At 34.5% G+C, this 26877-nt stretch overlaps 1 protein-coding gene across 8 annotated transcripts in view; it reads left to right on the plus strand.

Annotated features, from left to right (window-relative positions):
* PCNX (pecanex homolog (Drosophila)) overlaps window positions 1–26877 on the plus strand; it is a 129206-nt gene that overhangs the window by 40233 nt on the left and 62096 nt on the right. For 7 of the 8 annotated variants that reach the window (XM_014539289.1, XM_014539287.1, XM_014539285.1 and 4 more), the window contains 7 exons: window positions 12607–12697; window positions 14176–14233; window positions 16302–16519; window positions 19431–19584; window positions 22408–22440; window positions 25245–25416; window positions 26124–26234. In XM_014539289.1, the coding sequence (XP_014394775.1) occupies window positions 12607–12697; window positions 14176–14233; window positions 16302–16519; window positions 19431–19584; window positions 22408–22440; window positions 25245–25416; window positions 26124–26234 (837 nt within the window). The remainder of the gene's footprint in view (window positions 1–12606; window positions 12698–14175; window positions 14234–16301; window positions 16520–19430; window positions 19585–22407; window positions 22441–25244; window positions 25417–26123; window positions 26235–26877) is intronic. The other variant, XM_014539286.1, reaches the window with a different exon arrangement.

Below are 26877 nucleotides of genomic sequence, written 5' to 3' on the forward strand. Positions count from 1 at the left end.
GGACTTTATGGCTCTACACTAATATCAAATAAGAACTTAATAAAGTTTTTCTTCTTGTGTTAATAAATTTATAAATATAAGTTATTAGTTAATTCTCAGAGGGTTGTATAGTCTAAAGCCTTAATGAATATCCACTCAAATACCAGTTTCATGCCTTCATGACAGTGTTTTATACTACTTTGGTTTTTATTTCTCTGTACAATTTCTCTTTCTTGTCCTCAGATGCAGATTATTAACAATTTAAATAAATATAATGAAATTCTTATTAAAAAGTACACATTTGAAAGGATTCCATTTGTTTACTGTGATTTTGTTTATCCATATTATAACTACCTTTCATTTATAAAGATAATAATCCAGTTGATGCTTTGATTAGAAGGATATGTGGTATAAGGTGCCCAAATTAGGTATAATAAAATTTGAAATGCTATTTATTTTTTCTCTTTCCATTTTGTAATAATCTTTAGTTACAAGAGATATTAATAAATATTAGATGTGCATATTGATGAAAATAATCTTTAGCAAATCTTATAGAAACTTGAAAATGGTCATCTAAGATACTTATTATATTAGAATGTGTGATGACTTCTAAATAAAATGAGAGGACAAAACATTTTAAGTTGAGAATGTTTTGGCTTTTGAGTTTGTAATTTAAAGAAGCAAGGGAGTCCATAAGGAGGGTGTTTGAGAGAGAGTAAGATAGACTTCAGTTTAGTTACTTGCTTTGACTTAAGACATAGTGATATATTTTTAATTGCAAGTATAGTCAGTTAATAATATCTTTTTATTGGTATTTCCCTCAGGTTAACCCAAAGTTTCTACGAACAGAGGACTTATAAAATTTGTGCTTATAAAATTACAGTCACCATCACCATTCCTATTGGGTTTATGGTAATAGATTAGCTAAAATAGGCTTAGTTTTGACCTATTTGGATTTTTAGACTTTTGTCAAATCAAGCATAAAATTAAACAGTAAATGATTTTTCTCAATAAAAATCTCACTCTAAATACACATGCAGATTATTGAAAACTAGAGGCCTGGTGCATGAAAATTCATGCACTGGAAGGGGAGAGGGTCCCTCAGCCTGACCTGCCCCTTCTCATAGTCCAGAAGCCCTCAGGGGTGGGAGGCGACTCCGTGATCAGGGGAAGGTGATGCCCCATCACACCTCTGCTGTTGCTGCTGCCAGCAGCGCAAGCCTCAGCCAGCCCTGGTTGCCTGAGCCTCAGGCGGCCCTGGGTGGCTGGGTAGCTGCCATCTGAGGCTTGCCTGCATCTCGGACCGGCCCTGGGGGGCTGAGGGGACTGGGGGACTCCGGAAGCAGGCGCACGGAGTGGCTGGGCCTGCGTAGGGGCAGGCCCGGTCTTGCCGTGCACCTGCCTCCCCAGCAGGGCTGAGGGGACTGGGCACCGCCATCTTTGAGGGTGTGGCAATCAATTAGCATATTCCCTCCTTATTGGCTGTGGGCGCCGCCATCTTTGCAATTGTGTGAGGGTCAATTAGCATATTCCCTCATTATTAGATAGGATATGTATATACTAGAGGCCTGGTGCATGGATTTGTGCACCGTTGGGGTCCCTTGGCCTGGCCTGCACCCTCTCGCAATCCAGGACCTCTCGGGGGATGTCGGAGGTCCAATGCACGGATTCGACCCGATCCCCGCAGGCCAGGCTGAGGGACCTCACAGTGCACGAACCCGTGCACTGGGCCTCTAGTATGCATGTAAGATCTTTGGTTAATCTCTTCCTGCCCTCCCATCTCCCCCTGTCCCTCTGAGATTCATCAGTCTGTTCCATGTTTCCATGCCTGTGTGTTGAGCATCTGCCCCCTGGTGATCAGTGTGTGTCATAGCTATCGGTGGCATGGTCGCTTAGGCTTTTATATATAGAGATGAGTTATGTTGACAGTTCTGAAGATAAAAAGGTTCTTCAGATTGGAGGTGACTTGAGCATCTATTGGTGAATATTCAGAATATTCTCTTGAAATTTAGATTTTTTTCTTTTATATTAGCTGCTTTCTGATAGCTAGTTCTTAGACTGTGGTAGCTGAATGCTGTCAAATTGAATACATAGTAAAAATGAACAAAAACCAAGTAATCAATGGACAGTGTCTATTGTTCCATAGCACATAAAGTTGGCTGAAAAAGATTCTGAAAATGAACTGCATTTGAGTTTAAAAGAGTTGGTAAACATTGATTTTTTATAATATAGTATACTAGAATATTTTTGTTGCATAGTTTAATTTTCTACATGATTTCAGTTAACAATAGTAAGATAATTTTGTGTGAATGAATTTGGTATTATATACTAGTAATCAAATATATTAAAGATAGCCGTGATATTCCCTAAAAGTAGAGTTATTTACCAAAATTGCTCCTTTCCAAATTTAGCTCCTTTAATTGAAAAATTTTAAGTGTACACTATTTATGTTTGAAAATGTATACATACACATAATACATTTACATAAAATATTCATACACATATACACACTCAAAATTACATATATACACTCATACACACACACACACATACACACACATATATATATATTTGAGTGCATATAAATGTTTGTATATGTAATAAATGTGCTTGTCACTTTCTCCTACCTCCCCTGGACCCATGTAACATGGCAACTTCAAGCAGGAGAGAATATGCCCAGCCGAAATTCAGTGTGGGGAAGGTCCTATTATTAAAGGAAAAAAAATATATATATATTTGAGTGCATATAAATGTTTGTATATGTAATAATTGTGTGTTTACTTTTAAACTGAGGAATAGCCCTTTTGGATTAAAAGAAACTTATAGTCAAGCATTATTTAATTAAAAGTATAGGTAGTTTACTTTAACTGTTTTCTATATCTTTACTCTGTGATGTCATAGTAGACAACCACATTTATTTCCTATACTGAGAAGCCTTATTTCTCTATGTATTTTGACTAGAATTTCAAGGTTCTTAGGTAAAACTGAATAAGTATAAAATTTAAAACCTGGTTGGAAACATTTGGGTGGTTTTCTTTCTTATTGATAGACATCATTTCCATGCAGACTTATTTTTAAAAAGGTTTCAATGATGGAAGTTACGGATAGGTTTTAAAATTTACAATTTTGAAAAGGAAATTACTATAAAAGAATTTCTCAAATTCTTCAATGCTGCTCATTTAAAAAAATATCTTAAAGTTTAATTTCCTTCTCATCAAACTTTTATTGGACTTGTTTATTTGCCGTTGATTTTCTACTATATTCTGAATTAAATTGCAGTTTTACTAAATAAAACAAGCTGTGCTTAGTGCCCAGATAAGTCACACAAGAGATTCTGAATTCAGATAACCTTATATCTATTAAGCTTTTTCTATAAAATTTAGCAGTCATTTCTCAGTTGTTATGTGAATTTCAATTCCTATTTTGAATTAAGTTGAATAAATTGATGCAGTGATGAAACATGCTATTGTAGTTGATAGTTAAACTTAATATATATAACACATCCTCTCAGAGGAAATATTCCAGATAAGATCAGATAAAACAGGAAAATGTTTGTGTGTTTTTTCCCTGTGTATGAAATTAGTGGTGGATAATTGCTTTGAAAAAATATATACAAAATTAGTTTATTTTCATGTAAAAATGCTGTTATAATGAAAACGAGTTAAGCCTTTTCTAATTTCATTAATGAGGTTTAAAAAGTGGTAAGTGAATTGGTTTTCTAAAGTATTCTTTTGTTTCATTATTGTACAATGTTTGACAAAGAAGGTATTCTTTGAGATAATCCACTTTACTGCAGAACTTATTAACTTGAAAATGTAGTCAGCTCTAGCAAAAGACTTAAAGGAAATCTCGCACTACCTTACTGCCCTTGTTTTTAAGCAGTTTACAGCAACTGCATTATGAAGCAGAAACATGATTCGGAGGCTTTAAAAATTTTCACTTTAAAAGGCAGAGACTCAGATGATCTGCACTTTTAGCGAGTTTAATAGAGTTATTCTGGTGTTTAAAAAAGATTATATGTGTTTGTACTATTCTGTAGCATTTTGGGGTACATCATAAGTACTTTTCCTTACTGCTATGAATACAGAGTTCAGAGGCTATAAGGGACTTTTAAGTCTCTATTTCAGTCCCCTTTGTTATGGTAGATAATTTTTATTTATCTAAACAAAAATTTACATTTTTTTTGCAGCAACCTTGATCTTATCCTTTATTGTTACATTTATTTATTTATTTATTTATTTATTTATTTATTTATTAATTATTGATTCTAGAGAGAGAGGAAGGGAGAGGGAGAGAGAGAGACAAGCATTGATGTGAGAGTTAAACATTGATTGGTTGCCTCCTGCATGCACCACAGCCCTGGGATCAAACCTAAAACCTGGATATGTATCCCGATCGGGAATCAAACCTGCAACCTTAGGTGCATGGGGCCATGCTCAATCAACTGCGTAATACCAGCCCAGGCTATTGTTATTTTTTGAATACAAAAACTACGAAATTCTATTTTTCGTTTATTTTTTGTGGGGAGGGCAATATAAAGTATATATAAATGAAAGTAAAATGTTTCTTTTGATACCATAAAAATGCTATATCTAGAAGGAAGAAGTGTTAAAGGGTCAGGATATATTCTTCTTATACTTCCTTTTGATAAAATTAGAACATTTCCCATTCTTTTTTTTTATTTTTAATTTTTCCCATTCTTATAATGGAAATACAAATTAAGATACTGGAAAATAAAATGAAGAAATGAAGTATCTGTAATCTCATCACTTAAAGATATTCACTTAATATTTTATAATTTTTTCTTTCTTTTATAATGCTCACATGTATATTTTTCTAAAACAGAATTGGAATCATGCTGTGTGACTTTTGGGCTACTGATTTATCAAAAGGGATAATAATGATATCTACTTCATAGGTTTATGGTGAAGGTTATATCTTAAAATATGCAAAGCAATTAGAACTGTGCACAGTACCTGGCAATAGTAAGTCAGTTACATGAATGCTCTTTGTGTCATTAATATTTATCATAATTTATTCGAACAGTAACTAACCCCATTGTTAGTATTCAATATAATTCCTGATATTTTCTGTTGTAATGAACACTCTGTTGAACATCCTTACGTACTGTTTTCTGTACAGCAGAGATTATTTTCTTTAGGGTAGATATATTGAAATGGAATAACCAGTCAAGGGGAGTAAACATTGGGGCTTTGATGTATATACTCTTAATTGCTTTATGGAAGCTTGTACCCGTTTACACTTTCTCTGGCAGGGTTTGAGAGTGTCTGTTTTATCCCCACAAATATTGTAAATTAAAAATAAACCTAGATAAATTTCATTTCATCTATTCTAACTCCATCCTCTAGATACTGCTCAGAAGTTTTTTATATATACTGTGCATCGACAACTGGCATATTATTTTTAAAAGCTTGGATGCCAGAACTGCTAATCTAGGAATTGGATGGACATCAACAAGGGCTGGTTAAGATGTCTGATTAACCTCTTACTCCTCTGTTGTAAAGAATTCATTGAAGCACTAAATTAAATTATCTGCTTTCTAAGATTAACATTCTAAATTAAAGTTGATTACTGTTATGTATTAGTTGGAATATAGGTTAGATCCTTTTAAAAATATATATATTTTTATCGATTTCAAATAGGAAGGGAGAGGGAGAGAGAGATAGAAACATCAATGATGAGAGAGAATCATTGATTGATTGCCTCCTGCACACCCGCTACTGGGGATCGAGCCTGCAGCACAGGCATGTGCCCTTGACCAGAATTGAACCCGGGACACTTTGGTCCGCAGGCCGACGCTCTATCACTGAGCCAAACTGACCAGGGCTGGGTAAAATTTTTTAATGTAGGAATCTATTCCCTGCCCCTCGCCTCAAGTCGGTGACTGAAATAAAATAAAAGTTTACATTTCCTTCTTTACATTCTAATGGGAGCTTTCCCTAGCAGATGGGCTGGTTCTGTTTTCTTCCACATGTGGCTTCCCTACCTCCTCTATAGTGACTGCTTCAGTTGCTGACATATCCCCAGAAAACAGGAAGGGAGGGGAAGTTAAAAAAATGTTAAGGACAGGTAGCCTTTATAAACTTTCAGATTGTGACTTGGGAAATGTGCCTGTCACTTTCTCCTACTTCCCCTGGACCCATGTCACATGGCAACTTCAAGCAAGAGAGAAGAAATATCTCTAACTAGTTGAATATGCCCAGCCGAAATTCAGTGTGGGGAAGGTCCTGTTATTAAAGGAATAAGCAGAGAATGAGTACTGGAGGTCAGTCATCAGTCTGCCACTGTAAGACAAAAAACACTTCAATAAGATAAAGATTAATGACCTAGAAAAGTTGAGAGTTTAAAGAAATACAAGTGACTTACAATTATGGGCAAACAGCTCAGCTCTGCTTATAATTTTTAAAGTTGCAAATTAAAAATGGAATTGGGATATTTTTCATCCATTGAATATGTAGTGATATTCATTGTTGGGAAGGGTTTGGAAACATAGACAACTAAAAGATTGAATGTTTTTTACCCTGGCTAGTTCCTCCGTGGTTAGAGCATTGGCCCGTGGGCCAAAGGGTCACAGGGCAATCCCTAGGTTGCAGGTTTGATCCCCAGCCCCAGTCAGGGCATATGTGGGAGACAACCAATCGATGTGTCTCTCTCACATGGATGTTTCTCTCTCTCTTCCCTTTTCCCTTTTACTCTGTCTAGGAATCAATGGAAAAAATACCTTTGGGTGAGGATTAACCAAAATTTTGAAAACTTTAAACAACCTAAATGTCTCTTACTAGAGAACCCGGAAATAAATGATAGTACATCAATATAATGTAATATTCAGAACTTGATGCATCTATATTATTGACATGAATAGCTAAGCTATTTAGTTAAGCAAAAGAAGTAAATTTTGGAAAGTGTGTGTGCGGAGAATGATGCATTTGTCTTGGGACAAAATGTATTAAAATTGTTCAGAGGAACACAGAAGTTGCTCTCTGCAGTGGCTGTCTCTGGGGAGTGTGGAACTTCATTTTATACACTATTTTTGAATCTTCTGATGCATAGTATTTTTAAATGAAGCACAAAAACAAAACAACAAATACCACCCACTCTCCAAAAATCTTGGTTGTTATTTTGTGGGAATTTCACTGACTACATGCTATATTAACCCTCACCATTTACTTAGATTCTTTCCTGACCAGTCTTTTTTTCTTTGTTTTTAAATCAATTTTATTGATATATTATTTAGGTATGATAAATTGCATCCATTTAACATGTACAGTTTGATGAGCTTTAACAGATGTGCATACCTGTGAAATACCACAGAACATTTCCATCATCTTTAAAAAATTCTTGAATGAGGCATTTGCCATCATGCCTCCTCCACCTCTGACCTCAGGCAGCCACTGTGTACTTTACGTCATATGGTTTTCCTTCTCCAAGAAGTTCATATAAATGCAGTTGTACAATTTGTGGGCCTTTGTATTTAGTTTTAGCTTCAAATGACACTTGAGATTCACCATGATGTTGCATGTGTTCGTAGTTCCTTGGTGTTGCTGAATATTATTCCATTGTGTAAGCATATTATATATCCATTCATCTGTTAATGGATGCTTGCATTGTTTCCAGTTTTTGGCTGTTGCAAATAAAACTAACGAACTGTTTTTGCAATGTTTGCGAATTCAAGTTATCATTCTTCCCGACATTTGCTATTTGTCAGCTTTTTAAATTTTAGTTCTAATGGATGTATAATGGTATCTTATTGTGGTTTAAATTTACATTTCTCTTATGACTAAGGATGATGAGCATCTTTTGAAGTGCTTATTGGCCATACATATATCTTCTTTTGTGAATTGTGTTCAAATCATTTATTCACTTTTAAAATTGAGTTGTTTGTCTTTACTGAGGTGTAAGAGTTCTTTTCATATTGTACATACAGCTAATCTGTCAGATAAATACAAATTACAAATATTTTCTCCCATTCTGTGGTTTGCCTTTTTGTTTACTTGATCACTTGTGATGTCATCAATATCATTGTTGTGGATTATTCAAACAAGATAAAGAAAATGTGAGCAGGTGATCAAATCATAGCAGAATATGAACTTGTACATTCACTTTTAGAAGAGTCCCCTGATCTAGTGATTAGACAGTGGGAGTGAAGACTTAACGGTGAAGTAAGGCAGGTCCTGTTAAGTCAGAACTAGAGAACTATGGCCATGTCAGTAAATATATCAGTAAGTAAATCTCTTTTACTGTTGCCAAGCAGTAGTCTTATCAGTCTTTCCTTCCCAGTCCTCAAAAGCTCTCTTCTGAACCAGCCTCTTTGTTCTTGTACCTGCCCTTTCCTTCGTCTTCTCCTGTTTAAAAAACCGAGCATAGTGTTAAACATTCCAGGAAGAAAAGGACTGGTTCTCAATATTGAAACTTTTAATTAATAAGAGCATTGTGACTTGATTTCCATTGTAGCACTGGAATTAAAGCACTTTTAGAAGCCTGAGGCTTTTGGTCTAGGACAGGGGTTGGCAAACTATAGCCTTAGGGCAAAATCCAACTTGTAAATAAAAGAAATATGTATTTATTTATGATTTTGCTGTGGCTGCTTTCATATAGTGGCAGATTTCAGTTGTTCCAAAAGAGACCGTCTGGCCCACAAAGCTTAGATATTTACCTAGCCTTTTACAGAAAGTTTCCTGGCTTCTTGTCTAGGGAGAAACAAGTCCATTAACCTATAATAAGCAGCAATAAAATGAGTAATTTCTATCTGGTTGAAAACAGATGTTTCCTCAGAGACTCATAATCACCACTCATGATAATAAGGGGAGTACTATCCAAGGCCTTCTCTAAAAAATATAATAATACTAGTGGCTTGGTGCACAAAATTCATGCGGGGGGGGGGGGGGTTGTCTCTCAGCCCAGCCTGCACCCTCTCCAATCTGGGACCCCTCGGGGGATCGGGCTTAAACCGGCAGTCCCTCTCGCAATATGGGACCGCTGGCTCCTAACCACACTCATCTGCCTGCCTGCCTGATCACTCCTAACCACTCTGCCTTTCATATCACCATCAGAAATAAGCTCTTTTTGTAGAGTACATAAGTTAGTCATATAGATAGATGTATGTGGTCCTTTAACAACCTTCTAAAAAACACTATAAAGTTGCCTCTCTTGTATGTCTCTCTGCTCTTGTAGCCCCGTCTGCCCTAAGAGCGATACTAGAAAAGTACTTTCAACTAAGACAATGTGTCAGGGTTGGGTTTGGAGGATGCAGACTGAACAGATGATTTGCCCTTCTGTTCACCCACCTCCTTTCAGGATACATCGGTAAAATCAGTGACATCAAGAAACAAATAGTTGGGTTTCTTGGGTGAGCATTACTCTTACAGTCTGGATGCATTTAACTTTGTGTCATGTGGTGAGGATTTTATTTGTAGGGCAAGTTAGAGAATCCTATTCATTTCTCATGTCTTTTATCAGGTTTTTTGCCAGTGTTTATTTGAATTTGTCTGTTCCACCATTTGTTCCTTCAGGCACATGCTTCAAGTGTCCTAAGTCAGTATCCAGTTTCACTCATCTTCCTGTTCATCATTTATAAATTGAACTTTGGTAGAAATTCCAGCCTCCATCTTGTTTGTTTTGTCAGAAATGGATTTATTTCTTTTTTAAATTGTGACAGAGCCATTTTATTAGATATAATTAATTATGACCTGAGAGTAGAATTATGATATGACTTGCTTGATAATCATAATTCATGTGAAGAAGATATACTTCATTGATGTTCTACTTTCTTCCCAATTCATGATCATTAGAAATTATATTTAAATTAAAAAATAATGTTAAGATAGGGTTATTGATAAGGACACATTTTACTTTGCATCTGAAGGTTAACTATGATCATGATTTTAATCTCAAAATGAGATATATGTGAAATTGTTATGCATTCTAAGAAGATTTGGACAAATTTAAAATATTCTTCATCTTTATAAACCAAAGCAATATATACTTATTTCTGTTCTGGTTATTTTTGAAGATGCCTTTAAGTTATCATATTAATACATTAAAATGTTACTAAGCTTTCACTGAAGCCAAGGTAAATATTTTTAAGTGTAATTTTTTTTCTGAGTTGCTTATCTTTTAAATAGAATTTGTTACTTCTGAAGTGCTGTCAGGTTCCCAGCCCAAAGATATAAGGGACATAAAATCTGTTCTGTTAGTGGAGTAAACTTGGGAATACACCAGAAAGCCTTAATAGGATGTTAGTTTGTTCTGACATGTGTCATGTATATTTTTAAAAACCTTAACATGTTCTTACAGTTAGTAGGTAGACAAAAGCTTCTTAGGAAAAAATAAAAAGTACTGTTGAAGTTGTGCACATTTGATAAAATTAAAGCTGATTGTTTCTTAGACATATTTTATGTTTCTGTTTAAATTTCTAAGTTTTACTCGTATAGTTTGATAGAAGCATTCAGAGTTGTAGATTTATATAGTAATAGAACTGCTCAATTGTTCAGCTTTCTTTCTGTCTATAAAGCTTTTGAGAGACATGCTTTATTTTTGTTTGTATTTATTTAAAATGCAACTATGTCTGTAAAAGTTTTATATTAGACACCTTTACGTAAAAGCAAGTTGTATAGTGACATAATGTTCTTTTACTTTTCCATTTTAAAATAGCAAAGAATAATATATTTAATTGACTTCAGTTGCATATAAATATTTATCCAATATTCCAAAAACAAGACTTATATTACTAGAAATTCCATGGAATACTTAAGTACCAGACTATACTTTAATAATTTAAATGCTATTGGATACAGGATTAACTTATTTATAAAATACACACAAATTATGTGATATAAAAATATTTATGCATCCATTCTTACTGGATTTCAGATACAGAAGCCAAGCTCTCTAGCTCTTTGTTACTCTGATTTAGTTATTTTATTTAACATAGGTTTAAAATTCTTCTGTATTTATGCAATCTATTATTTTGATAAGATTTTTTTCTATTAATGTAAGTTAGTTATAGTAGCATAACCAGTCTTTGATTATTCACGATGAGTGAGGAAAGAGCAGAGCATAAAAAATTGCAGTTTAAAAATAATTTTTAAATTTTAGTTAAGCCAGTATTTTATTTTTATTTTTTTCTTCAGTAACAATTTCTGCAACACACCAAACCACTTTAAAAAAATTGTCAGTAATACATTTAAGAAGTAGCTAAATTGACAGCTTGTATCATTTCATATTAGTTTATTAATCTGGTTTCTGCTAGAGGTGCTAAGAGTGAATGACTCATGACTAACAGCAGTTTGAGATAATCCACATGCTGAATAATCCTCTTAAAAAACTGCAAATGAACTGAGCATGTCCCAGAATGCTTTGTTTTCTTATTGCAGGAGTATATTATCCTGACAAAAAAATGCCATTACAGAAAACACTATAATAAAATACTTGGATGTTTTGTCTGATTCATAGAAAGTGCTCAAATAATCCTATTAAATAAAGTACTTTTTTCTGATTCTAGTCCTAAATAATGAATTAATTGTTGAAATGTTTTGCAGATTCTTAAATTATGGAGGCCTTTTATTGTCATTTTTCAAGGATCCCACTTAAATAAAAATCCATATTGTATATTGTTTTCATTGTAGTTATGGAAGAGAAATCTCTTAGCCCTGCCATGAAGGTGAAATTGCCCTTTAATATTATTCATATTCATAACCTCAGTAATTCCAGCTAGTAAAACAAAAACCTTGTAAATACTCTAAAAGCAGCCTGGACTAGACCTACATGATTTTAGAAGTGTGTACCTCTTCTCATTGCCTTGCTGGAAATTTATATTCATATATTTATGCTCCCTAACTCACCATTGATATGGACTAGCATAGATTGTCAACGAAGAGAATGAATTTCAGACAGTACAGATTTTAAAAATTCCATTATCAGAAATAATTTTATCTTATAGAGTTCATTTTAAGAAAGTTTTTTTAAACCGCTATTTCTTTACAACCAACATACTTTCTAAACCTTTTATCAGTTTATCAGACAAGTGCTACTTGTCTGTACAAGTAGTATTCTTAAATTTTTTCAGAGTTCTTGTAGAACCATACAACTAGTAATGTTCATTAAATACTGTAATTTTATTACCAACATTATTATATTTTATCTTTATATCCATTTTGACAATCTTCATCTTTTTCTAAAAACACACACCAAACAAACAGAACTCTGAAGGTAATCACACAAATTTGTTGTCTTGCAGTTTGAGCTGTCTTAAGACAAGCAGCTTTCCCAATCGCCACTCACCACTTTCAAGTAGTCAGGTGACTTTTAAACAACAATAAATTCATTCATATGATCACTTCAGAATGTTCTGGGAGGAGAAAGAGGAGACTGGTATTGCAAAGCTGATATAATCCCTTACTTTCTATACCTGATTACGTATGTTGACATTTATGTACCACTGTTTAACATTTCTTCTCAGTTCACATGCTGAATTACCTGCCAATCACTTCTTTTAAAATATTTTGGAACGGTTACAGTAAATTTTCTTGAATTGTAACATTTAAAATTTAGTGTTTGTTGAAGGAAAAATTCTGATTATTCTTTTTTTAAAAATCACTTATTTGCTAGGTAAATTCTCTTCTACGCTTTATGAGACTGGTGGCTGTGATATGTCACTTGTGAATTTTGAACCAGCAGCAAGAAGAGCATCCAATATCTGGTATGTGTGAAATCATTTTAGGGGGGTGTGTGTACTTGCATATATTTGCTGTGTTTAAAGTTTTTAAGCCTTTAGATGTAAATGTTGTTTGAAAACATTTGTTTATATTGGCTCAAATAATTTGTCATAGTGCATTTGTCTCTAGAGAGTTAAAATAGAATATGTTGCTATGGGAAAAGGAAACCATTATTCTTAAAACAAAAGCTATCCTGTGTTTTTAAAAATAAAGTAAAAATTTCCTGTTGATTTTATAGTGAGACAGTGGTTTGCACAGTTGCAAATTTAACTATAGATTTCATTGTAAATATATGATGTAAAAAAAGCTTATTAAAAATATTTACACAACTAAGTTCATACCCATCCATTCTCTTGTGTATAATTAAAATTTTTCACTTTCTTTAAGGGGTTGGTCAAATATCTTAAATGATCAGTTTTCATTTGTTTTAAAATGTGTTTACTAGCTATAAAGAAGACGGAATTTCTTAAATTATGGGTCATATGTTACATTTAGTTTCTTTTTTCATCTTCCCTTAGGAAGGAATTATATAAAATAATGATGAAGGTAGAAAAGCAAATAAGAACTTAGAAATCTTAATCATATGACATAATTATAGCTTAGAATGTGTTAATTTTTTTTGTAAAATTTTAATCTTATTCATCTATGTAAGTTGCTGCTTTGAAATACATTACTGATGAATTAATTCACTGTTTTCACTAGGGTCATTTGATTATTATATTAGGATTTCCATTTAATAATGGACACACCTATTTAAATGTACACATCTATGGGCAATTCACCTAGTTTTTTTTAAGTTTTGAGGTTTTATATAAAGCAACAGGATCTATAATCACGTAGATGAAAAGTCACTTATCTGCTGAAAAGATAAAACATTTAGAAAATCATACCCTTTATGCTCCTTTAGTTTCAGAATTCGTGTCAAAAATGATTAAGTTGGTGTGTTAGGTATTTTGTAGCAGTCGAAACAGTAGGAGAATGGAGCAATGGAAACAATTATGTTTAATTCAAGACAAAAACAATTGCTTACACCATAAATGTGGTAAGGTCTCACAGTTAAATCTAAGCTTGACCTGTGGACACTGAATTGTGTTTCTAGGCCATTATAGCTAAATTTATCATGAGTCCAGGCAATATGTTAGTTGCTTTCTTAAACACTCTTGACAAGAACCTTGTGATAAAGGTACTATATCATCCTGTTACTGATGAGGAAAACTGAAGTATAAAAAAGTTGGGTAATGTGTCCAAAATCTCATTCACCTGGTGAAGAATTTTGAATGTAGATACTTTGACCCAGAGACTATGTTCTTAATCACAACTCTAGGAAAATGATATTTTGCATTTTGAAGTTGATGTAGAAAAGTGAAGACACTGTAAATATCAAACACTGTTAAATGATTTGTTTTTTTCCTGTTACCTGTCAAGCTCTTTATTCCCTAAAGTCTTTTTCATTTTATTTTAGTGATACCGATTCTCATGTATCCAGTTCTACCTCAGTTCGATTTTATCCACACGACGTGGTAAGTTTTCTTTTATTTTTATAAAACAATGCACTTTCAGATTAAGTTGCTACACAAATCAGAAAAAGGAATTCTGTTGAAAAATATGGCAAAATACTTTTGCTGTCCCATAGTACATCTCTTCTTAGTAGTCCTTTGTTAAACAAATATGGAACATCAGTAAGTTTAATTAGCTATATATGAATCAATTATTAGGCTTTTGAGAGTATCTTGTAAAGATTACTTTACTCACCAATGCCATAATCTGGTTTTGCCATTTTTTTATGGTTTCATTTTAAAATTTTACTTTGAATATTATGATTTTGGGGTAGTTATTTATTGGTTAACTATCAGTTATTTTTATACCAATGTATAGTTTTGGAAGCTTAGTGATGATATCACTGTATAAAAAATATGCCACATAAAAAAAATGTGCCACATAAAATACAGTGAGGATATTGTAAAAAGATAATACTGCCTTTGCCATCAAAATGTATACTAGTATACTGAAGTTGGGAAAGACAAAATGGATGTAATCCTTATAAATAACACATAAGAGGTATAGGTAGATAAATATAGTGCCAAAGGGATTAATTATTGGCAGCTTCCTGAAGATGCAGAGTTGTGAACAGGGTTTTAAGACCATAGGTGTAAGATAGCATAGAGCAAAGGTTTTTAACTAGTGGACATTTGGCAATGTTTGGAAACACTTTTGCTTGTCACAGCAGGGGGAATGCTACTGGTCTATAGTGGATAGAAGCCAGGGATGCTGTTAAGTATCCAATAGTGGACAGCCCAACTCCCACATTATAGAATGATCTGGCTCACAATTCCTGTAATGTCAGGGTTGAGAAACCCTGGCATAGAGCATAAGATGAAGTGTTTGGGGAAGCCTTTGTGAATGTTTAGAGATAGTGGCTGTGTTATATATAGAAAGTAAGTTTTCTTGATTATATCTACACTAGAGGCCCGGTGCAGGAATTCATGCACCAATGGGGTCCCTCTGCCTGGCCTGTGGGATCAGGCCGAAACTGGCTCTCCGCCATCTCCCGAGGGGTCCTGGATTGCGAGAGGGCGCAGGCCAGGCCAAGGGACCCATCAGTGCATGATTGGAGCTGGGGAGGGGTGTGGGAGGTTGGCTAGCTGGGGAGGGACAGGGACCGCAGGAGGGCTCCAGGGCATGTCTGGCCAGTCTCACTCAATCCTGATTGGCCGGACTCCAGCAGCAAGCTAACCTACTGGTCGGAGCATCTGCCCCTTGATAGTCAGTGCACATCATAGCGAGCGGTTGAATGGCCTTAGCATATCATTAGCATATTACCCTTTGATTGGTTGAGCGGCTGACCAGACACCCGGACACTTAGCATATTAGGCCTTTATTATATAGGATATGTGTTGAAAAGTAAAAACTCCCTATGTGTTTGCTGTAGTGTATTCTTGGAAGTTCCATAGGAAAGGAAAAATGGGAAATGGTTAGTGTTCTTTGCTGATAACTGTGTGAGAGCTTTGAGATAGCAAAGTGCTGGCTTGTGCTGTGCTAGATTCAGTAAACTTTGATTCTTTCAGAGGAAGGGGAAACTTGTTTACTGGTCTGAATGAGTTAAAGCTGAAAGAAGTGTAATGTAATTTCCTGTAAAGCCTAGATGAGCAGCCTGCCAAAACCAAAGGGGGCGGGGTGTAGGAGGGACTTGTAAACAACAGCAGTGATAAGACTGTAGTAAGTGAGCATTGAAAGCACTGAATCCAGTGCAGAGGACCTTAGCTTTCACATGGCAGTGAGGTTCATAACTTACTGAGAAAAGGCCATGAATGTAGCAGGGAGAAGGGAAGCCACCCATAATTCACTGTAAATGATTTTAATGGATTTACTAGCTAAACAATCAAAATGTTAAGGTTTCAAACACTTTTCCTCATAAGACCTTCCCAAAAGACCTATTAATTAAGTTTCTAATGGTCATAAAATATCCATGAGGAGTGGACTAGTATAGAAAATTAAGGAGTTTAGATAATTTCTAAGCTAATTGAGTAGCCCTTGAATGATGACTTAATTAAAGATATTTTAAGCCTTTTAACGCTGACTTCCTTTTAGCTCTCTCTCCCACAGATTCGATTGAATAGACTCTTAACCATCGATACAGATTTGTTGGAGCAACAAGACATTGATCTAAGCCCAGACCTGGCAGCTACTTACGGTCCAACAGAAGATGCTGCCCAAAAGATTAAACACTATTACCGCTTTTGGATCCTGCCCCAGCTATGGATTGGCATTAACTTTGACAGACTCACACTTTTGTCCTTGTTTGATAGGTGAGAATATAGTGTGATATTAAAGATGTATGCAGATTTTATTTTTAAATTGAAATGTCTCTAATAACTCATTGAGGTTTTTACTTGGTTAGCATGTTGGAGATTGTTTTCTACTTTGGTCCTTTAAGATAAAATTTAAATTAATAAGGTTCCCAAACATTGGTTCTCTTGAATTTATTAGAAACCTTTTTGTGGTGATTTTAATATGTGTATATGAAATATTCACATAATCATCAATAAGAGTCATTCAACTATATATAAAACTCAGAAAAAATGAAGTGTTAATATTTATCAGGTTATAGATAACATGACCCTAAATATAAAAGGCACAAGAGGAAACTTTTGTTTCCGATTTCTTAGCACTAATCTTAATAGTAATCAATATTTAGTCTGTTATTAACTTGGTGACTAAATGCTACTTCTAGTCAACATGAAGTAACAAGGACTGGCTTTATCATCCTACCTGAAACAATGAAAAACAGACAAAATGCATGAAACAATGGTTTTCAAGAAATTGGAGATGAGAAAACAAATGGTAGTGATTCCTGGGAGATGGGAAACAAATTATGTGAGCCATAGAGTCTAGCAGACTTCCTGAGTTAGAGATGGAGCTGAGTCCATAGGACAGAATATCAGAGAAAGGATTACTGTTCACAGAGAGGGCCTCAGATTCAGTAGGGTCTCCTTGACTATTCAGCAGAGTACTGATAAGTGAATGTATGTGAAGAAGCTACCTGAGGCCAGGGAAAGAACCATGTGAAAGAAATAGAACAGGGCCAGGAATAATCCTGTTCCTACCAGCCAGATGGAAGAAACTCACAAGTCATATTTCATTGTGTAGCATACTCAAGAAAGCCTTGCCCTAGAAGTGGGGAATAATCAGTCCTCGAGTGAACACTACTCCATACCCACATACTAAGGCAAAAAGATGAGACCTGAAAGGATCAAACTGTTTTCAAGTAACATAACAAAGCTCAAGAAGATTTATAGAAATCCAGTTCTCACACCCACTAAGTTAAGGTTCACTGTGTCTGCATCCAAAGATTACCAACTGTGCAAGGAAGGGGTAAAATATGATTTATGAGGGAAGTAATATATCAATTGAAACCAACCTGTAATTGTCACAGGTATTAGAATCAGCAGTCAAAGACATTAAAACTGTTAAAATTGTATTCCATATGTTAAAAAAAGTTAGGTAGATACATTAAAAATATAAAAAAAGACCCATAGCAAACTTATAGAGATGAAAACTAAAATGTCTGAGGTAAAAAGTACAATGGATGCCATTACTATTGGATTTCCATGTGCAAAAAAAACCCAAAAAAACAAACTCATATTCTTACCTTTCACCATATTACAATAATTAATTCAAAGTGGATCATAGGGTCCGGCCGGCTAGTGTGGCTCATTGGTTAAATGTCAACCTATGAACCAGAAGATCACAGTTCAATTCCCGGTCAGGGCACATACTATTACCCAGGTTTTGGGCTTGATACCAGTAGGGGGCATGCAGGAGGTTGCCCTATCATTGATGTTTCTATCTTTCTCTCCCTTTCCCTTCCTCTCTGAAATCAATAACAAATATATTTAGAGGCCCAAATGTAAAATCCAAAACAAAAAAAATTTCTGGAAACAACAAAACATAGGAGAAAATATTTGTGACCTTGGATTAGGCAAAATTTCTGATATGTAACACCAAAAATAAGATTAGTAAAAGAGCAAATTGATAAATTGGACTTATCAAAATTTAAAACTAAGAAAGCCAAAGGGGAGCACAAGTACAGTGTCTAGCAATATAGACGGTATGTGGAGTAGCAGGATTGACAAGGAACACTGGATTCAGCAAATCTGGAATTTCATAGCTGCCATACGAGATCAAGGAAAATACCACTGTATTTTGAAAATTCTGTAGAACTTGTTTTAATTTTGTAGAACTAACATGAAATAGTAGAGGGATGTTTTGTAAATATTAACTTTAGGACATTTGAGGACTAAATATGGCATTGACAACAAATTAATACAAACATTTTTATGGTTATGAGAATAATTCTTTATGCATTATAGAACAATATATAGAAAGATTTTAAGACAGAGACCATTCATAATCCTTTCATTCAGAGAGAACCATTATTAGTCGTATCATTTTGATACGTTGTCTTTTTTAACCCATATCTGTACTTTTTTAAGATAACAGGACATATCTTCCTATGGACATAGTTTTGTGTTCTGCTTTCTTTGTGTAGGAAATGAACAACTTTTTTAAAAAATATATTTTTATTGATATCAGAGAGAATGGGAGAGGAAGAGAGAGAGGGAGAGAGAGAGAGAGAGAGACAGACATCAATGATGAGAGAGACTCATGGATTGGCTGCCTCCTGCATGCCCCCTACTGGAGATCGGACCCACAACCTGGGCATATGCCCTCATCGGGAATCGAACCGTGACCTCCTGGTTCATAGGTCGATGCTCAACCACCGAGCCACGCCAGCCGGGCACAAATGAACAACTTTTTAATTTTCTAGAAGCTGTTTTGAGATTTTGTTTTTTTCAAACTTGTTTTGTTGTATAGCTCTTTTATTTGTCATCCAAGTTGGTTAGTTATTTTGCAACAAATTTGACAGAAAAAGATGTTAAGAAGAGTGAAGTTTTAAAAATAGAAATGAAAACTATATTATGCATTAAAATAAATACTCCACAATTCATTATAGCATGCTTTATTTATACATAAGAATTTGTTTTCATTTTCCACATAAACTAGCTTCTTTTTCAGTGTGATCCAAAATCTTACTCAAACCCAGTACCAAAGAAAATCTCAGCAAACAAACTATGAATTTAATATTGGTGACTTTCTTCACTCTGATTAATTTCTTATATTGATAATATACTTACTCATAAGTTTTCCTATCTACAGGAATCGTGAGATTCTGGAAAATGTGTTAGCTGTCATCCTTGCTATTCTTGTAGCATTTTTGGGATCTATTCTTCTCATACAAGGCTTCTTCAGAGATATCTGGGTCTTCCAGTTCTGCCTGGTGATAGCCAGCTGTCAATACTCACTACTTAAGGTACCAGCATCTCTCTTCTTTTCTGACTGTGTTAAAAGGGAGAGAAAGTTTCATATTATTCACTGAATTATATAGTAAGGATATTAATTTTTTAAATTTATTTTTGTTGGATGTTTACATCAGATTGAGTAGGGAGCAAAAGGGACATATGAACTTTAAAAATTAATGAAATGTAAATGAAGCTTCCTTAAAGCCATTTTTGGTATTAAAAGAAAGTATTTGGGTATTTGTTACAAATAAGAATTTGCATTTAAAAATTTTATTTCTTTTAAACTTATCAACAAATTCTGTATTTTGTCTTTTATTCTGTATGTGAAGTTTATTAAAATTCATCATTGATAGATAACAATAATGTCAAAACTAGTATGTTCCTTTGGGACATTGAAAAGAAAAGATTGGCATCCTTTTGCTGTTGTTTTAATAGTGGCTCTATAATATCAAAATTGATCAATTTTAAGCTTTCAAAAAATGGGAGAATCATATACCAAATTTTTTACCTCCTATGCAAAATCTGTGGACTGTTAACATGGACTGTCTTCTTTCCTTTCTTTCATAACCAGTAAATACTCTTGCTTGTATTGGTTATTTGCCTGATATATGCTAACATGAAGAACACTCTCCCATCTTGAAAACTATTTGCTTAGTTCTGTTTATACCATCAGCTGTCCAGATGTTATTGATAGGCATCTGACTGAATAAACTGCCTATGTCAACTACTTCATTTCTTCAGGGCCCATTCATACTTTTTTCCTTATTGCAGTACTAAAATTACAGTCTTTGTGGTTGCACGTAATCTCAAATTGCCAAATTTATGTCTTTTTCTTAGGCTTCATTCTCTATAAGTATTCACTTAACATCTATGAATACTGTCTTCTATTTTTACATTCTCTTCATTATTGTTTGTGACTTTATTTTATTTATTTTAATATATTTTTATTGATTTTAGAGAGGAAGGGAGAGGGAGAGAGAGCCAGAAACATCAGTGACGAGAGAGACTCAGTGATCAGCTGCCTCCTGCACACTGCCCACCAAGGATAGAGCCCACAACTTGGGCATGTGCCCTGACTGGGAATTGAACCGTGACCTCCTGGTTCATAGGTGGATGCTTAACCACTGAGCAACACCAGCCAGGCTATGCTGCCATCTTGACTGGAAGCCCCTCTTTGTTCTTTTGACTACTTCTTAATTTATGAGAATTCTCTAGGGTTTTATTTGGCCCTCTTCCCAATTTGCAATTCCTTGCAGTGAAGTCATACTGTTTTATTACTTTATTTGTTATGCCTATATAGGAATTATGCCCAGTTTTATATCTCAAAGTCCTCATCTTTTTCACAAGCTTTAGTCCTATATATTTAACAGGCATTTGGCACATTTAAAAATAGCACATCATCATCTTCTGATAAATATTTTCCTTTCCCAGTTGCTTTGCTTTTGACAGTAGTACTCAAAATCTTAGAGCCTCTACTCGTTCCAGGTTACTTTGATTAAATGTGGTGATCTTATGTTATCTGGCCTTTGTTCTTGCTTTCCATTTTAACCACCTTAATTCATTCCTTTATTGTCTTAAACCATTTAAATTCATTCCCTGGTTCCAATGTTTCCTGTCCCATTCATCTTGTTTGCTGCTTTTAGGTTAATATGGTTAGACATGGAAAAGGTAAAATATGACAGATTGTTGAAATTAGTTAACTAGAAGAATAGTAATGTCATAAAAAGATATAAGAAAGGCTGAACAGAAGCTTTAAAGGATAGATGTTGGAATTGAAAGAATGCCTCAGCCCTGACTGGTTTGGCTCAGTGGATAGAGAGTCATTCTGCAGACTGGGAGGTCCCCAGGTTGGATTCCGGTCAAGGGCACATGCCCAAGTTGCAGGCTCGATCCCCAGTGTGGGGCATGCAGGAGGCAGCCGATCATTGATTCTCTCTCATCTGTGATGTTTCTGTCTCTCTCTCCTTCTCCCTTCTTCTCTAAAATAAATAAAAATATATATTAAGAAAAAAAAGAAAGAATGCCTCATCTCATATCCTGCCAAGAGCCACATGCCTAACTCAGCAGGCATAGTCCAATCTGGAAATGTAGGGTGGTGATAGACCATCTTAGTGAAATTGTTGGTTTTGCTATTGGAAAGAAAAGTCATGATTTGGGAAGTAATAAAACCTATTGGACATTTTTATGGAACGTTGATAAAATCTCTTGCAAAGATATTGCCTAACTTATTGGATGATTTTTATATGAAAATGCAGATAATGTATTTAATACAAATACCATTGAATTGTTTAGTAAGTGTGGAATTTATGGGCAGAACTAGAATTCTTTTTATAAGATAACCCATGTTCTGTGCATTTCCGGAAAGGTATAATGCTACATAAGAGAACATTCTACCTAAGTATATGATTAACCACTATGCTGTACATCTGAAAGTAGTACAAAATAATATTGAAAGTAAACGGTAATGGAAAAATCTTAAGATTTAAGAAAAACAGGAAGCGTTCTACCATAACATACTTATTTGTAGTAATGAGGCAAGCAGTAGGATGGATCTGTCAACCATGTGCCATTTCCAAAACGTTTAACTAGATGCAAATGGTTCATTAACAATAAATAAGTTTAAGAGTCTACAAAGATTTTAGATGTTTTTTAATACGATAGTGACACCACTGCCTGGAAATGATGTTTTATCTTCTGTTAATGTTTCAACACAATTAATGTAGGTCATTTCTTACCTGTGGAATATTTACTGAAATTATTTCAGGCATTTGAAAGTTGCTTGTAAAATTACCAGGACTTCAGTAGGATAATCTCTCTTTCTATTTCATTTTTAGAGTGTTCAGCCAGATTCTTCTTCCCCCAGACATGTAAGTCACTCTCATATGCCTGTAACTCATAGTTCTTTAACATGCATCAAACCTTTTTGGGGGTCATATGTCAGATTGAATGAAGATTTATGTTACTATATTCTCATCTAAGTTTTGACACACTCCTAGAAATGAAGGTGGTTTATTAGCATGAAATAAAATGCCATTGTAATTGTGGACTCTAAATCTTGATTGAAAATGAGCATAATAATTCATTTTTTACAGCCTGTCAACTAGGTAAACATGGTTCATATAAAATCATGATTATTTGATAACCTGCATTTACTAACTTTTGAACAATAAATCATGAGTAAATATTGAAAAATAGAATTTTGAAGTAGGAAAAACTTTACATTATTTTGCTTCAGTAATCATTAGGAGCAAGAATGAAGAAGAAATACATTGATCTGGTGTTTAGACCCATAGACACAAAGGAGATTAAAAATACTGTTATTCACTTTGTGACTTAAGATAAGTATTAGCTCCCCAGTACTATTTTAAAGCATGATTCAGCTTTAGATCTCACACTGAAATATTTATTTAATAGAAAGACTGAAGGGCATTCTCTTTAAAGTAGTTCAAAATTAGACTCCAAGAACAGTTATGATGATGCCTTTTTTCTTGAATATAGGTGCTTTTACCCATATACAGAAACATTTACTGAGACGAGATGAGCAAAACAAAACACAGAGGCACATGACAGTCTTTCAACTACTTGCTTATTGTTTCGTAAGAATGCTTTTGAAGTGTAATGATATATGGAAATATTGAAGTTTTTATTTTTACATAATTTCAGACTTAGGGAAAATTTGCAAAAATTGTACAAAGAATTCCTGATGCTATTCACCCAGATCCCTGTGTAAACATTTCACCATATTTGGTTATTCCCTTTCTTGTTTTCTTCTCTCTCTCCCTATCCACTCACACACACACACACAGTTTCTAAACTGTTTGAGAGAGAATCGTAGACACGATGCCCCTATAACTCTAAATACCTCAGCGTGTAATTCCTAGAAACAAAGGCATTTCTTTACATTAATTAAATATAATTATCAAAATTGGGACATTAATATTAATACAATACTATTTTCTAAGCCACAATTCTTACTCAGGTGCTTCCTGTTTTTCAGTTGGCAATAAAAAAATCCCTGATTACGCATTTGGTTTTTTAGCCTGCTCTAATCTGCAGCAATTCCTTTGTCTGTCATGATATTGGCATTTGTGATGGGTACAGGCCCGTTATTTTGTAGACCATTCATCAGTTTGAGTTTGTCTGATGTTTCTTCTTGATTAGATATAGGCTGTGCTTTTGATAGGAACACTCAACAGTCATGTTCTCAGTGTATCACTTCAGGAAGCACATGATGTCGATTTAACCTTTTCTTGGTGGTGTTAATTTTCATCTTTTGGCTAAGGATAGTTAGTGCCTGCAGGGTTTTTAACCTCTGCAATACTAACATTTTGGCCTGGATAATTTTTGTTGTAGATGAGGGTGCTGTCCTGTGCATTATAGGATACTTAGCTTTATCTCTGATCTCTGCCCACTAGATGTCAATAGTACCCCCACCCCAATTGTGACAACCAACATTGCCGATATCCCCTGGGGGTCCAAATCCCCTCCCACTCCCTTGAGAACCACTACTCAAATGTTACTATTTTTCTGTTGTAGTTAATAAATATCCTTAGAGAGATACTTTGAGATTATATATGTCCAGTTGCCCCTCAGACTTGTTTTTAATATCTGTTGATGTTTCTTGCCTGAACCATCACAGTAAGTAAGGAATAACTTTCCCTTGTCTTTATTTTTTGTATTGGTGCATATTTATAGATTCTTATTCAATCAACTATATGATGTCACTATCATTATTTATTTTGATGTTCAAATTATTTCTGATTTGGTCATTTGGGAGTCTATCAAGCTGCCTTCTGTATACTTTTGACATATCCTTATCAATCTTTAAGTACTTCCTTCCTTTTTTTTGCCTAACAATATGTTCCAAGCTCACATTATACTTTCTCTACTCTAGTCTGAAACCAGCCTTTTCTCCATGGAGCACTGGTTCTTTTTACTGAGTAATGGTATTTATAAACTGAGATCTGGCTGGCAGTAATCTATATTACTAGAATGTTGTTGCTTCTAGGCCCTCTCATTGGCTAAAGCTGGGAAATAATATGTATGTATATACATATGTACATACATACATATATACAGTTGGCCCTTGAACAATACCGGTTTGAACTGCATGGGTCCACTTATACATAGATTGTTTTCAATAAATACTGTAAATGTATTTTTTATTCCTAATGATTTTTTAAATAACATTTTCTTTTCTCTAACTTATTTTATTATAAGAATACAGTATATAATACATATAACATACATAATATATGTCAGGCAACTATTTATGTTATTGGTTAGGCTTCCAGTCAATATAGGTAGGCTATTAGTAGTTAAAGTTTTTGAGCAGTAAAAAGTTATATGCAGATTTTCAACTGTTAGGGGGCAGTATTGGTGCCCCTAACAATTCAAGGGTCAACTTTATACACACCAACACACACACACCTATTCTTATATCTGTTTATATACATATTAAAAATTATGAGCTTATACTGATAACTGTAATTGAATCCAGTGTCACAGGGTTTATTTAGTTCTTCCTCCTTTCCATATTTGTAATTCCCTTTTGCGACAGTTTCCATATGCAAACTTCTACCCTTAGAATAGAAGCCATAAAAAAATCTCAGTAGTCAGTTGTGACTCTTAAAATTATCTAAACTAACTTGTTTTTTAATACCATTTTCAGGGTCATAATCGTATCATTGCCTACAGTAGACCAGTTTATTTCTGTTTATGTTGTGGTCTTATTTGGCTCTTGGATTATGGAAGCAGAAACCTTACTACAACCAAGTTCAAATTATATGGAATAACTTTTACCAATCCACTGGTGCTTATATCAGCCAGGGATTTAGTTATAGGTGAGTCATTTTTAAAATATCTCAGATCTTAACATTAATTTATTTGTACACAGTTCACTGATAAATAGGTCAGTTGCATAGATGAAAGTAGTTGTTTGTTTGTTTTTTTAAATGTATATTTTTATTTATTTCAGAGAGGGAGAGAGAGAAATAGAAACATCAATGATGAGAGAGAATCATTGACTGGCTGCTTCCTGCCCACTCCCCACTGGGGATTGAGCCCACACATGTGCCCTGACCTGGAATTTAACTGTCACCTCCTGGTTCATAGGTTGTCACTCAACCACTGAGCCACTCAAGCATGGCTAAACGTAGTTTTAATAGGCTTGTTTTGTTGTATAGTGTAATCCTCTCAGTGAGGAACAGAACTATAGGAGTATTATGGATGAAGAAAAGCTAATGATGAACAAATATAGTAATTATTCTATTCTTAGAAGAGATGATGAAAGGCTTCCTTTGGATTCTGTGCCTTAGGTTTCTATTGTGTGAAAATGATTGAAACAATTTTAAAAGCTGTTATAATTGAAAAGATTATTTTGAATACCCAAGCAGTTAATGTAGAGAGAAATAATGTAGAGTGATATCTTTTAAAATTTGCTTTGTAGTTAAGTTAATTTGGGATTTCTTTTTATCATTTTCTGATCTTAAATGAACAAAACGATAGATGAGGTATACTATTTTTAATATGCTTTTCTTTCCTTCTATAGTGTTTACACTCTGTTTCCCAATAGTATTTTTCGTTGGTCTCCTGCCTCAGGTGAATACATTTGTAATGTACCTTTGTGAACAATTGGATATTCATATCTTTGGTGGTAATGGTGAGTACTTTCTCAAAAAATTATAGTTTACCATATTCCTTTTACAGATCATTAAGTAATAAACTGAAAATAAAATTGCTTTTAAAATTTTCATTTTAGAATTGAAATTAGAAAGAAAAATATATTTATTTAATAATTGAAGACTTGCCCTCACTGGTTTGGCTCAGTGGATAGAGCGTCAGCCTGCGGACTGAAGGGTCCCAGGTTCGATTCCGGTCAAGGGCATGTACCTTGGTTGCGGGCACATCCCCAGTAGGGGGTGTGCAGGAGGCAGCTGATCGGTGTTTCTCTCTCATCGATGTTTCTAACTCTCTATTCCTCTCTGTAAAAAAATCAATAAAATATATTTAAAAAAAAATAATTGAAGACTGAGCAGGAATCCTATCTAATAATAGACAAACATGGTAATTAACCGTAACTTCGCTTCCCTTCCCATTGGCTAATCAGGGCAATATGCAAATTAACCGCCAACCAAGATGGCGGCCGGCAGCCAGGCAGCTGAAGTGAACAGGAGGCTTGCTTGCTCCAGTGATGGAGGAAGCCAAGGTTCCCCGCCTGCCGCTGCCGGCCTCTGAGCTGCACTCTAAGAAACAATGTTGCAATTATAGAAGCTAAACAAACCCCAGAAACCTGCTTTCAGCCA

The sequence above is a fragment of the Myotis brandtii genome, unplaced genomic scaffold, assembly GCF_000412655.1.
Source record: "Myotis brandtii unplaced genomic scaffold, ASM41265v1 scaffold213, whole genome shotgun sequence".
In the NCBI taxonomy this organism is placed as follows: Eukaryota; Metazoa; Chordata; class Mammalia; order Chiroptera; family Vespertilionidae; genus Myotis; species Myotis brandtii.